This window comes from Pseudochaenichthys georgianus, chromosome 19 (assembly GCF_902827115.2).
Source record: "Pseudochaenichthys georgianus chromosome 19, fPseGeo1.2, whole genome shotgun sequence".
NCBI classification, from domain to species: domain Eukaryota; kingdom Metazoa; phylum Chordata; class Actinopteri; order Perciformes; family Channichthyidae; genus Pseudochaenichthys; species Pseudochaenichthys georgianus.
Window position 1 is genome coordinate 20,677,031 of NC_047521.1, and position 11,015 is coordinate 20,688,045.

Sequence of the window (11,015 nt, forward strand, 5' to 3'; positions counted from 1 at the left end):
AAACAAAACATACTGGAAGAGTACGTTTCTAAGGCCCTAGCGGCCTAGCCACACCGAGATGAAAGGGGTTGTATCCGCTACAGTTCTCTATCTTATAGACAGTTCGGCCACACGAGACCGACAGGGAAACGCAGATAACGATAACGGGTCCCAAGGTGGGTAGATCTGCAGACGCAACGCTCTGGGGGGCCAAACGGCTCCGTGTCTACGCCCTATACAATCATTTCCTGATAACGATGATGCAATAGCCCCACCTCTCCCCACCTCTCCCCACCTCTACTGCTCCCCCGCGTCATTGCTGATGTGTTTCGCCAACAACAACAACAACAACAACAATGGCGGATCACAGGGTTGATTTTAGATATTTTGGTAAAATTACTTCTGCCTAGTGTTAGATTAGAAGGTCAATACTATTCTCATAGGTGAAACGTAAATACAATACAACAATGCTTAGAGTAGAGATTGGAAAATAGAGGAAACACCTAATATTTCCTGAATATCGTTGGTGGTTTCCACACAATCTCATGTCGCATTTATATAATTTAGACAATTATAAAGTCATACATTCATTGGTTATCTAGAAATATTAACTAATGTTATCTCTAACATGTTTTTTTTAAATTATGGATGGAGTTACTCCATGTTCAGCTGAGGAATCAAGAAAAACAGGTATGAGGAGGGAGTGGCGTATAACATCATCTGTGGGATGGCAATGAGAGACTTAATCATCGGGACTCTCTGCGCTTACTGACAAATGTATCGACAGCACAGGATGGCAGCCTGGACGGTGTGGACGCTCCTGATGTGTGCAGGCCTCACTGGGCAAGGTGAGCTTTTACCAGAAAATTGTCCATTGTCCAAGTGTTAGAGGTTATTTTTAGTTTTTAATAACATCTTAGGATAAAGATTGAATATAAACTCTATAAAGACAGGGGCTTTGTCTCGTTGATTTTACAGAGAAATGAATTAATGTCTTTGAAATGGTAATAATTATCTTTAATTGATTGATTGTAAATCATAGGTAGGTGTATTCAAGTTTTCAAACGGGTTTGAGAGAATGACTTGCAATAACTTGGTTATTGTCAGCCTCGTCACCTGTCAACACACCTGTTAACATAACACTGTCTGACACGTCTGCCAAGATATTTAGGCCTAACAATTAAACACACACACACACACACACACACACACACACACACACACACACACACACACACACACACACACACACACACACACACACACACACACACACACACACACACACACACACACACACACACACACACACACACACACACACACACACACACACACACACACACACACACACACACACACACACACACACACACACACACACACACACACACACACTTCTGCACACATTATTAACTCATGTTTCTCTCTTCCTTGTGTCTCTACAGGCTCAAAGGCGCAGGGTGAGTTCAGTAACATTTAACAATGAACACATCTAAAACGGCACTCCATTTCCTCCAGCTGTTTCTGGGACATTCCTACACATTTTCCTCTTTCCCTAAAACACATTTTTACAATCCAGAAGTGAATTTAAAACCATCCGAAAATCTAAATGTTGTTCTGTAAATTATTTCCTTGTATATCGACAGTAACTTAAAGGTGGGGTAGGTAAGTTTGAGAAACCGGCTCGAGATACACTTTTTGTTATATTCCATGGAATTCTCTTAACATTCTGATAGCAATGAATATCTGAAGTGCTTTGACAAAAAATCCATAAAAAAATGTCATCTGTGGAAGCCGTAGTGCTGTAAAAAGCACGACCAATCATTTTAGCCGGCCCGGCTAAAATAATTGGATGGCCTACCTGCCTGTCAGCCTTCCATCTGTGCACAAACGTATCTCGTGCCCTCATTGGTCATGTGCGCGTTCCTGTGTGTTGGAGGAAGGGCTCTGTAAGGAAGTGGCAGATAGTTTCCGGCTGTGTATTTTCAAATTCTAGCACACTCGAGCTGGTTTCTCCAAAATGATCTACCCCACCTTTAATGAAAGCAACAATGTCCCAACTAAGGTATTCATCAATAATAACCACCTATTCAGCCAAGATTGGGTTGAAGGCTTAAAGGGACAAATTACGCTATAGAGCCAAATAATACTGAGGATAACAAGACATTGACAAAAATAATAGGTTTTTTCCAAGCAGCTTACAGTAAGTGCCAAACACTGCAGTTCATCAAGTGGCCACTAGAGGCCGGCTGCAGAAGGGAGTGAATCTCCATAGACCCCTATGTTAACTAAGTCAAATTTTGGTCCGTATTGCCTACTTAGATATTCATGGTAACTCACCAATTCAAAGTCAAATGAGTCTTGAGTGGAACTTTCGTGCCGGGGCCCTTAATATCCGACACACCTGAAGCGGATGTATTAGCCTATTTTGAATGTATATTATTAATTACACACAGTTGTCTCTGTCAGATTGTGGAGTAGCACCCCTGAACACGAGGGTAGTTGGTGGTGGAAATGCCACAGCCGGGTCATGGCCCTGGCAGGTCAGCATGCACAATATAGGGCAACGTCACTTCTGTGGAGGGACCCTCATCAGTGACCAGTGGGTCCTCACAGCAGCCCACTGCATTATAAGGTAATATAATATCCTACTACCTGCATCTGTTGCCTTTTCCAACTCTATACTAAAACTTTATCACTCGTAGCTTCGAACAATTGGTGGCCATTACCTGATTCACATAAGCATTACAGTAGTAGAGTGTTTTATTTTGTGGCTGCAATGCACATTAAGCATACATACATACACATGTAATGAGTCAATGGTATTCACAAAGGCTGTCTTTGTTGTTAAACAGTAAGCAAAGAGTAAAGGTAAACAAAAACAAAAATTCTCTAAAAATGTCACGTCATGCAGAAACACAAAAAACCAAGCCACCATTATGTTGTTTTGTAACCCTTGCAGACTTTTAACCACCTTAACCTCCAGACACCAAATGCCTTCTCACATAAAACAAGTGTAAAGGACCCTGCAACTCTTAAAATTACAAACCCTGACAATGTGCAACCATACATTTCTTTATGTCAAAATGTGTTCAGGAGAGGTCTTTATTCATTTTCCCGTTCTTTTCCAGTGTCACACCTAGTTCATATACTCTCTACTTTGGAAGAGAGACTCAGTCCGGACCTAATGTTCATGAGGTTAAACGCAGATCATCGTCCATCCGGACTACAATAACACATTGTTTAACAACGACATCGCACTGATGACGCTCAGCAGCGCAGTCAGTTTCAATGACTACATCAGACCTGTATGCCTGGCGAGTAACTCCAGCCAGTTTCACAACTCCACCTCCTGCTGGAGCACAGGTTGGGGCCTACTAGGAAAGAATGGTGAGTATTTGTATGCTAACATGCTAACCCTAGCATGAACCTTGAAGCACAGCACTTCTGTTTTAGTTTGGTTGGGTAGAACTATTGCAAACTAGTTGTCTTGCTAACAGACAACCTCTCCTGCTCTCTCTGAATTAAACTGAATCATTACATTACATGTTACTTGTTAGACACTTTTATCCAAAGCGACTTACATACTCAATACTGTGGGCAATCCCCACAGGAGATGTCTTGCCCAGTGTCTTGCCCAGGGACACAACGACATGCTGACTGCAGTGGGGTTTGAACCTGTGCTACCCTGATCCGAACACCACCACACTAATCTACTGCGCCACACGCCTCCCCTGAATCCATAATAAATGTTGATTGGAGAGATTATAGATCATGTTAAAACAAAGTAGTTGTTTCTGTTCAATATTTAGTTTATATATACAGTAAACATCAATTTAAACTAGACGATGAATAAGGAAAAAATGCTTTATCCAGTTTATATTCTATCCACACCCCTTTTTTTCACATCACATTTTGTGCTAGTCCCACCCCTGCCAATTATTAATGTTTGAGGTACAAAAACAATTGCATTATCAGAAGACTTGTTGAGTCTTGTTCAGCTTGTCCCAGAATACTAAAACAATCCCTTAAAACTGTGCAAAAGAAGGAAAATTAAAAGTGTGTCTGTCTTCTGATTTTTTACTCTCTCTCACAGAGGCCTTACCGAGCGCTTACTCGCTGCAAGAGGTTCAGGTTCCTGTCATTGGAGGAAAGCAGTGCGGTTGCATCTACCGCTCAGACATTAACATCACTAATGAAATGATTTGTGCGGGACAAGAGAACAAAGGCATATGTCAGGTTGTAAAAACAATCCCTTGTATTAGCTGTGCTAATTTTCTTTGTTGCTATTAAAGCAACACAATGTAAGATGTGTTGTTTTTTTTTGTTTGCCCCGACTGTGCATTTCTTTTTAAGGACATTACTTTTGAACAAAAACTTGTTAAAGTTAACAATTTTGCTTAAGAAGCCACATTCTCACAGAGAGTTGAGGCAAAGCAGCCAGAGGACACAGAGAGAAACTAATTAAAGAGAAATATGATCTTGTTGCACCCAAATCAAATGACAATCATCTAACAGTTTTTGTTTTGTCCCTTCTTTTCAGGGGGACTCCGGTGGTCCTTTGCAATGCAAACAAGCCTCAATGTGGATCCAGTCTGGCATCGCCAGTTTTGGAATACCGTGTGCTACAGCTGGTTTCCCTGAAGTCTACGCCCGAGTGTCTGAGTTCGAGACTTGGATAATAGATCAAGTAGCGGGCGCGAAGGTAAACTTTGTGACTTTCACCTCCAACGGCACTGACCAAGACAACAGTTTCGAGTGTCGCAGTTCACCCACAAAGGCTCCAAATACGACTTCCACAGCAACAACTGTTTTTACTGAGCTTACATTGATTGTCATTGTTGGGACAGTGCTCCTGCAGCACACTGTAGCTCCATAGTGCTGCGATGCGCTAACAACTTCTCAATGTCCTTGGGTTATGTTTGTCTCTTAAATTGTTAGACTAACATTCTACTTATATGTACTACATCAGTTCCATCACTGTAGTTTTAGAGCATGGTTTTGTCTCTGTGGAAAGGTTTTTCGTACTTACAAACTTAATTCAACATGCATCTTATTTAAAATACCAATGATTGTAATAACTAATGGTAGAGCCATTCTTGTTGTCAGTTGCACTACAACACCCTATATTAAAGCAAATAATAAAAGATGATCTGTTTGTCTCTTTCAAAAAAGATCACAAACCTCTTTATATTTTTTGATTCCAGATATGAACAATATAGCATAATATTTAAGTTGTATGTAACTTCACACCATGGAACTGAATAGTCATTTTGACTAAGGTGGAGCACGACTCGCTTCAAGACATGTAACCTACCACAATAATGACTTCCTTCCCTATAGTGAATGATAATTAAGAATACAGCTATGTTAACTGAGCTTTCTTATTACACTCATGGTTGTGCATAAAGTAGGCTACTGTGCCTTTGTATCCCGGGTCAGAACCAAGCTTTTTTTTGGTAGTAGTATTGCTAGGAGCATGAACATGTTTGGTTTGGAAGCATGTTAGCACATTTTAGTGTTAGCATGTTAAAATGTGTACAGTTAACATGAACTTGCAATTATAGCTCTTATTTCAGAAAAGCCACTACAAAGATCTTTTAATTTTCTGTTGATGTTGGTGGCCCCTTTGGAAAAAGTGATCGTGGTTTACCGGAATGAATTTCCCATGACAAACATTGTCATGGGAAATTCATTAAAGATCTTGATCTTTGTGTTAGCTACCTAAGAGATTAATTAAACTACGTTGCATTCCCACTAGGAGAGTCGTTTCTGAAATGTTGTTGCAACATGAACTTTGCATATAGGGTATTCGTTGATGAAATATCACATTAATTAGTGTAGCAACCTGCAGTTTTAAATGAAAGCGCTGTTGTCAGCCTGCAACCTGAAATGAAACGTCACATCTATTGCAAAACATTTGCTGCCTCTCTTATCATTCGACAGACCGCTTAAAAATGTTCAGCATTTTCAGGCTAACATTACCTGCCCAAGTAGGCTCCAGCTTTGAACTGTTGTTTGCATGAAATAATGTTTAGCAAGGACTCAAAAAGGAAGTAAAGCAACAGGTTAGGGCAAATTCTTTATTCCATGGTACCAGTATTAATCATATACTGCACTTGGTGAATTTAAAAGAAATCGTACAAGTTGTGTAAAAACAATGTGGGAATCTTCACCTGAAAACAGGTTTAAACGTTTTAAAAATAAAAGGAAAGGGAATGGAAGCAGACATTTTTTTACGAATCTCCTGGCTGCAGCAGTACCCACATGGAAGGTCTTCTCCTTCGCTTTCTACCAATATCCTGTACGAGTGCTGGTCTTTAAAAGCATTTTCACAATCGGTGACATGGCCTATTTCATGGTGATGGTGGTACTAATAATGGGAAGAAGGCGAAGAGGGAAACGGTGAGTGTCCATGCTTAATAAGCGTGGTTGGCCACGAACAGGGAGTCTGCGCCGGCAGCACTGGCTCCAGAGGGAGCATATTTGCCCTGGCAGGCCAGGTTGTTAGCCTGTATGAGACAAAAAGCACAATATTACTTAATGCACAATACAGAAAGGGGTTGATTGCAGTCCATACAGTTCTATGAACACTCTACTGCGGCTTCTGTGTAACACAACACTTTTTTATAGACGTACAAACTTTTAAATAATATTATTCATACATACCAGAGCTCTCTTGATGAACTCCTCCTGGCATGCCTTTCCATTCTCCGTCTTGCCGCACCAAGCTTTGAGGGCAGAGGCCTGCAGGGCACGGCCGTATGAGAAGGTCACGGCCCAGGGCCTGTGCAGAGGGCACTGGTTCATGGCGTTCAGATTGACAGAGGCCTCCTCCTCACTCTGGCCACCAGACAGGAAGGTAATGCCTAAACAGGAAGAGCATGAGTGTTTAGCTGTGCTAGCAAAGTTGGCAAATGTGTGCAACTCAACAAGGCAGTATTGTGTGCATCCTGCTTACCAGTGACTGCGGGGGGCACAGTGCGACGCAGGGCAGTAACGGTGGCCATGGCGATCTCCTGGTTGGTGTATTTGTGTGAGCAGGAGTGTCCGGCGGTAACCATGTTGGGCTTGAGCAGTGTTCCCTCCAGGTAGACGTGGTGGTCGGACAGGGCCTTGTAGACGGCAGCCAGGACCTTCTCAGTGACGTACTGGCAGCGCTTCAGGTCATGGTCACCGTCGGGGAGGATCTCAGGCTCGATGATGGGGACGATGCCGTGCTGAGGATGGCAGATACAAAAGGAGTCAAAAACGATTGTGTCAGCAACATGGGAGAAGGTTAACATTGGAATAAGAGATTATGATTTGAGTTTAAAAAAAGAGTAGATCCGAGACATATCATGCAGTGGAAACAGGGCATTAGAGACGACATGTTTCTGATCTGACTGATGCAAATTGTTTTTAATGATACAATTAGAGCATTTAGAAGAAGGTAATGCAGCTTTGGGGCCACTGTGAAATCCATCATAGCCACATAGACTTTTGAGAAGATTTTTTTTTTCTACTGATAACTTAGAATGAAGCTTATAAAACCAACGTGGAACTTGTCCAGACCTTACACTGATTTCAACGTCTGTCTGTTGTGTCTTACCATCTGGCAGATGCTGGCATAACGGGCCAGGACATTGGCATTCTCAATGATGGCCAGCCTGGAAGGAGTGGTGGGGGTGATCTTCAGCACAGAGCGCCACTTGGCGAAGTCAGCACCATCCTTCTTGTACTGGGCGCAACGCTCATACAGTCCATCAAGACCTGCGAAAGAGGGAGGATAGAGCAGATAAGTTAGACAAAGGTGTCAAAAGACGTAAATACTCTTTGGTTGTTTATCGGTTCTTCGCTCACCCTGGGTGGTTGTCTCGCCGTTGGTTCCGGCCAGGGGGACAACACCTTTGTCGACCTTGATGCCCACCACCATGTCTCTCTCCTTGAGATACTGGGTGAAGGGCTTGCCGTCGTCGGTCTTCTGGTACATGGTCTCGTGGAAGAGGATAACGCCTCCAATGCAAGGCTTGATGCGTTCATCAGCGGTGAAGAGGAGCTGGCGGTACAGCCTCCTGTTCTCCTCGGTGTTCTCAGCATTGATGCTCTGGAAACGCTTGGCCACGCTTCCTGGAGGATGAGGAGAAATATGATGAATGAAGGCTTGATCCATCTGAGCACTTCACTACAGTTTGTTTGAGCATTTGCATTAGAAAAGTTTTAATTCTAAGAAATGTCAAAGTCACCAGTTTTTCACCATTCTTATTGACTTTTAAAGATCTCCTACAATGCTATTTTTAGGCATATATTATGGGTCTCAGATATATAAAAATATATAAGCTCAAATGCTTTTTATCTTGCGGGTTTACCACAAGGTGGGTGAGTATCTTTTTATATCCTGATTTGTTACACATAGGCCTACTCTCTCCAGTACAGCTTAGCTCTGAGTGTTAGCATACTTGCTAATGTAAACAAAGACCATATTACTTCCAAAACACATCACGCATTGTTTCTGATAGCGACTTTTCTGATAGGGCCGTGAGCGTAAAGCCAGCCCACATTTCCGATATTAAGTAATATCGGCAGAAAATCTGGATCAGCTCCGTTGTACCCCCGTTTTTAGAGATTTGGGTACGAAGGAAAAGAGAGAAGGTTTTGTTTGACACTTTGTGAGTTCCCTGACACATCGGGACACATATTTATCTATAAAAGACATCAAAAAGGGAATTTGTGCATGATAGGAGACCCTTAAACAATAAAAAGTACATTAAAAAATGAAAATTACCGGTAGACTCGTCTGCGGCGAGGATACCCTTGCCGGTAGCGACGATCTTGTGAGCAATGTCACTGAGCTCCTTCTTCTGCTCAGGAGTGAGGAAGGGGTATGCGTGAGGCATCCTGACTGAGAGAATTACAAACAATTAGAAATTAAGAAAATATTAAAAGGCTGATAGGTCAGAGGGGTTCCACTAGGCAGATGTGCAAGGTGAAACGTTTAACGAAATGTCAAGCTGTGTAAACCTGACATTTGGGGTTGTGGTTATACTTGCAAATACATTGGAACCTGCTTCATGAAAGGAAGCAACACTTTTGGTTGACCATATGAAGGAAGCAGTGCAGTAAAGGCCTGACACACCTGTCTGTCTTCGGTGACTATAAAATTAGACATGCTGGTGCCCCGACCGTGAGACTGCAGTTGTTGCAGCTCTAACTGCTCCAGTAACCCGAATACTTTATGAGCTGGGGCTAGGCACTATTCCTCAGGCACAATATGCAGCTGCAGAGGGGATCAGTACCAGAGAGCCTTCCTCTACCCCACCCATCACATACTGTATCTGACCTCCCTTGAAAATGCGGGTGACCTATTCTATTTTCTAGCCTCTTATCCCTGACCTTTCTTTCCCCCCCCCCTCCCCCATCCCACACCTCCTGTTCACCATCCCCCTCGCCTGTGCCTCCACTATCAATTGACTGGACTAAATATAAACACAATGTACTTTATCAAGCACCATGGCTCAGCCAGAAGGCATTACATAAGAGAGAATCGTTCAGTTTCACTACCCTATTTTCAGCAGGCATGTACTGTAAAGGAAGAACAATAAAAGACAGCCTGGAAAAATTGAAACAGTTTTGAATAAGAGCTTAATAAGATTAGTGAGTGACTTCTGACCACACGGAAACAATGCAGTGGAACGTTTTCATCAGATAAAGAGGGGCGTTGCAGCCACCAATGATGCACGGAAAAAGACGAACTAAGTATTCACTAAGTATCTCAGTATTGAGAAGTTTAGTATTTAGTAATAGTATTGTAAGGAGAATACTGAGTGTACTATTAATAACACTTCCAGTTTTTAGTGTCTCAGAAAAGCCACTACAAAGATCTTTTAATTTAGAGTTAGTTAAGAAGACATCTGTGAGTTAAATATGACTCGCATTTAGTATGTTTAGCCTTCATAGAAAAGGGAAAACGCCATGCACTTCATGCTTTATAAGAAAGAAAAATCAACAGGTAGCACAAAAAGCCAATTAAAACATTGCATTTAGTTTAGTTTTACCTTGGAGGTTAGGAGGATATCTGAGAGAAGAGAAAAGAGGGAGAAGATCCGGCGTTCGTCTGCGACAACCCTCCACTCTGCTGGCCCTTGTATTTATCCTCTCATTGTGACCCCTCACATTTCAGCTGCCCGGCTATAAAAAGATCAGGACGCAACCAGAGATGGCTCGTGACATTCAGAGCGACTAGGGCTGGAGTAACATGGTGGTGAGCAGCCAGTCAAAGGGCAAAGAGTGTTTCGGTGAATGGCAAAGAAAGGGAGGGATGTATACAGGGATAAACAAGTAGAAATGTGGTAAAGTGTGCAGGTAGATGGGTAGGAAACAATAACCAGAACATTTGAGAGAGATTGCTTTACTTTAAAGTCTTAATTTCCTTCAGGCAAAAGCATGCTTCTTCTTCCATGCTCAAATGGCACCCTGAGCATTGTAGTTTAAGGCATTGTTATTGTATGTAGCATTGATTATGGCATTCTGTATACACATGTGCTGTTTCATCTGAGAAAAGCCTCCCGGCAGCCAGAGGCCATTACAAAGGGTATGTGGATGAAACACAAGATAACTTAAGTGCAACACACATGCAGTCTCACACAGAGAGCATGTGACAACATTGCTAACCTGAATTTAGAAATCAGATCCAGACACGGCGACACAGTGCTCTGATCCTTGACCTTTCTCTGACCTTTCCCGATCACCCTTGCTCGACAGGAAAGGGTGAACTGGCAAGCTTGGCAAAGGTTGCACATAGTCAGGTTGCAGAGCACTTTATATCTGTTTTATTTTATCCCTTCAGATAGGTAGACACAGAGCACAAGTCACACACATTAAAGGATGCGAAATGTTGCTCCATTAAAAAGGTCAAAGTATTTGGCTTTATCTTTGGTGAGCAGTGGTAGGAAGAGGTTCACTTCCTGAACCGGCTGGCAGCTAAAAGAGCTATTTCAATAGAAATAGATCATCTGAGTTACATTTATCATGTGTCTGGCAGGTCGACTTTATCA

The 11,015-nt window shown here is 42.3% G+C and overlaps 2 protein-coding genes across 3 annotated transcripts; one reads left to right on the forward strand and one right to left on the reverse strand.

Moving 5' to 3' along the window:
- The first annotated feature begins 772 nt into the window (after positions 1-772).
- LOC117464598 (chymotrypsin-like protease CTRL-1) lies at positions 773-5,536 on the forward strand. Its single transcript, XM_034107127.2, is given in 7 exon segments — positions 773-827; positions 1,428-1,442; positions 2,452-2,617; positions 3,114-3,181; positions 3,184-3,372; positions 4,079-4,221; positions 4,526-5,536. Coding segments are annotated over 7 exon segments (972 nt in total). The 3' UTR covers positions 4,862-5,536.
- Positions 5,537-6,051: 515 nt separating this feature from the next.
- aldoab (aldolase a, fructose-bisphosphate, b) lies at positions 6,052-10,127 on the reverse strand. Of its 2 annotated transcripts, none has more exons than XM_034106745.2 (7): positions 10,017-10,127; positions 8,747-8,863; positions 7,825-8,091; positions 7,574-7,734; positions 6,944-7,202; positions 6,652-6,851; positions 6,052-6,494 (listed from the first exon to the last, which is right to left on the reverse strand). In XM_034106745.2, the coding sequence occupies exons 2-7, from the start codon at positions 8,856-8,858 to the stop codon at positions 6,402-6,404; spliced, it is 1,092 nt and encodes a 363-aa protein (XP_033962636.1). In that variant the 5' UTR covers positions 8,859-8,863; positions 10,017-10,127; the 3' UTR covers positions 6,052-6,401. The 2 variants fall into 2 exon arrangements, with proteins under 2 accessions (XP_033962636.1, XP_033962637.1); XM_034106746.2 differs by having other exon boundaries at positions 8,747-8,859; positions 10,017-10,117.
- Positions 10,128-11,015: the final 888 nt, after the last annotated feature.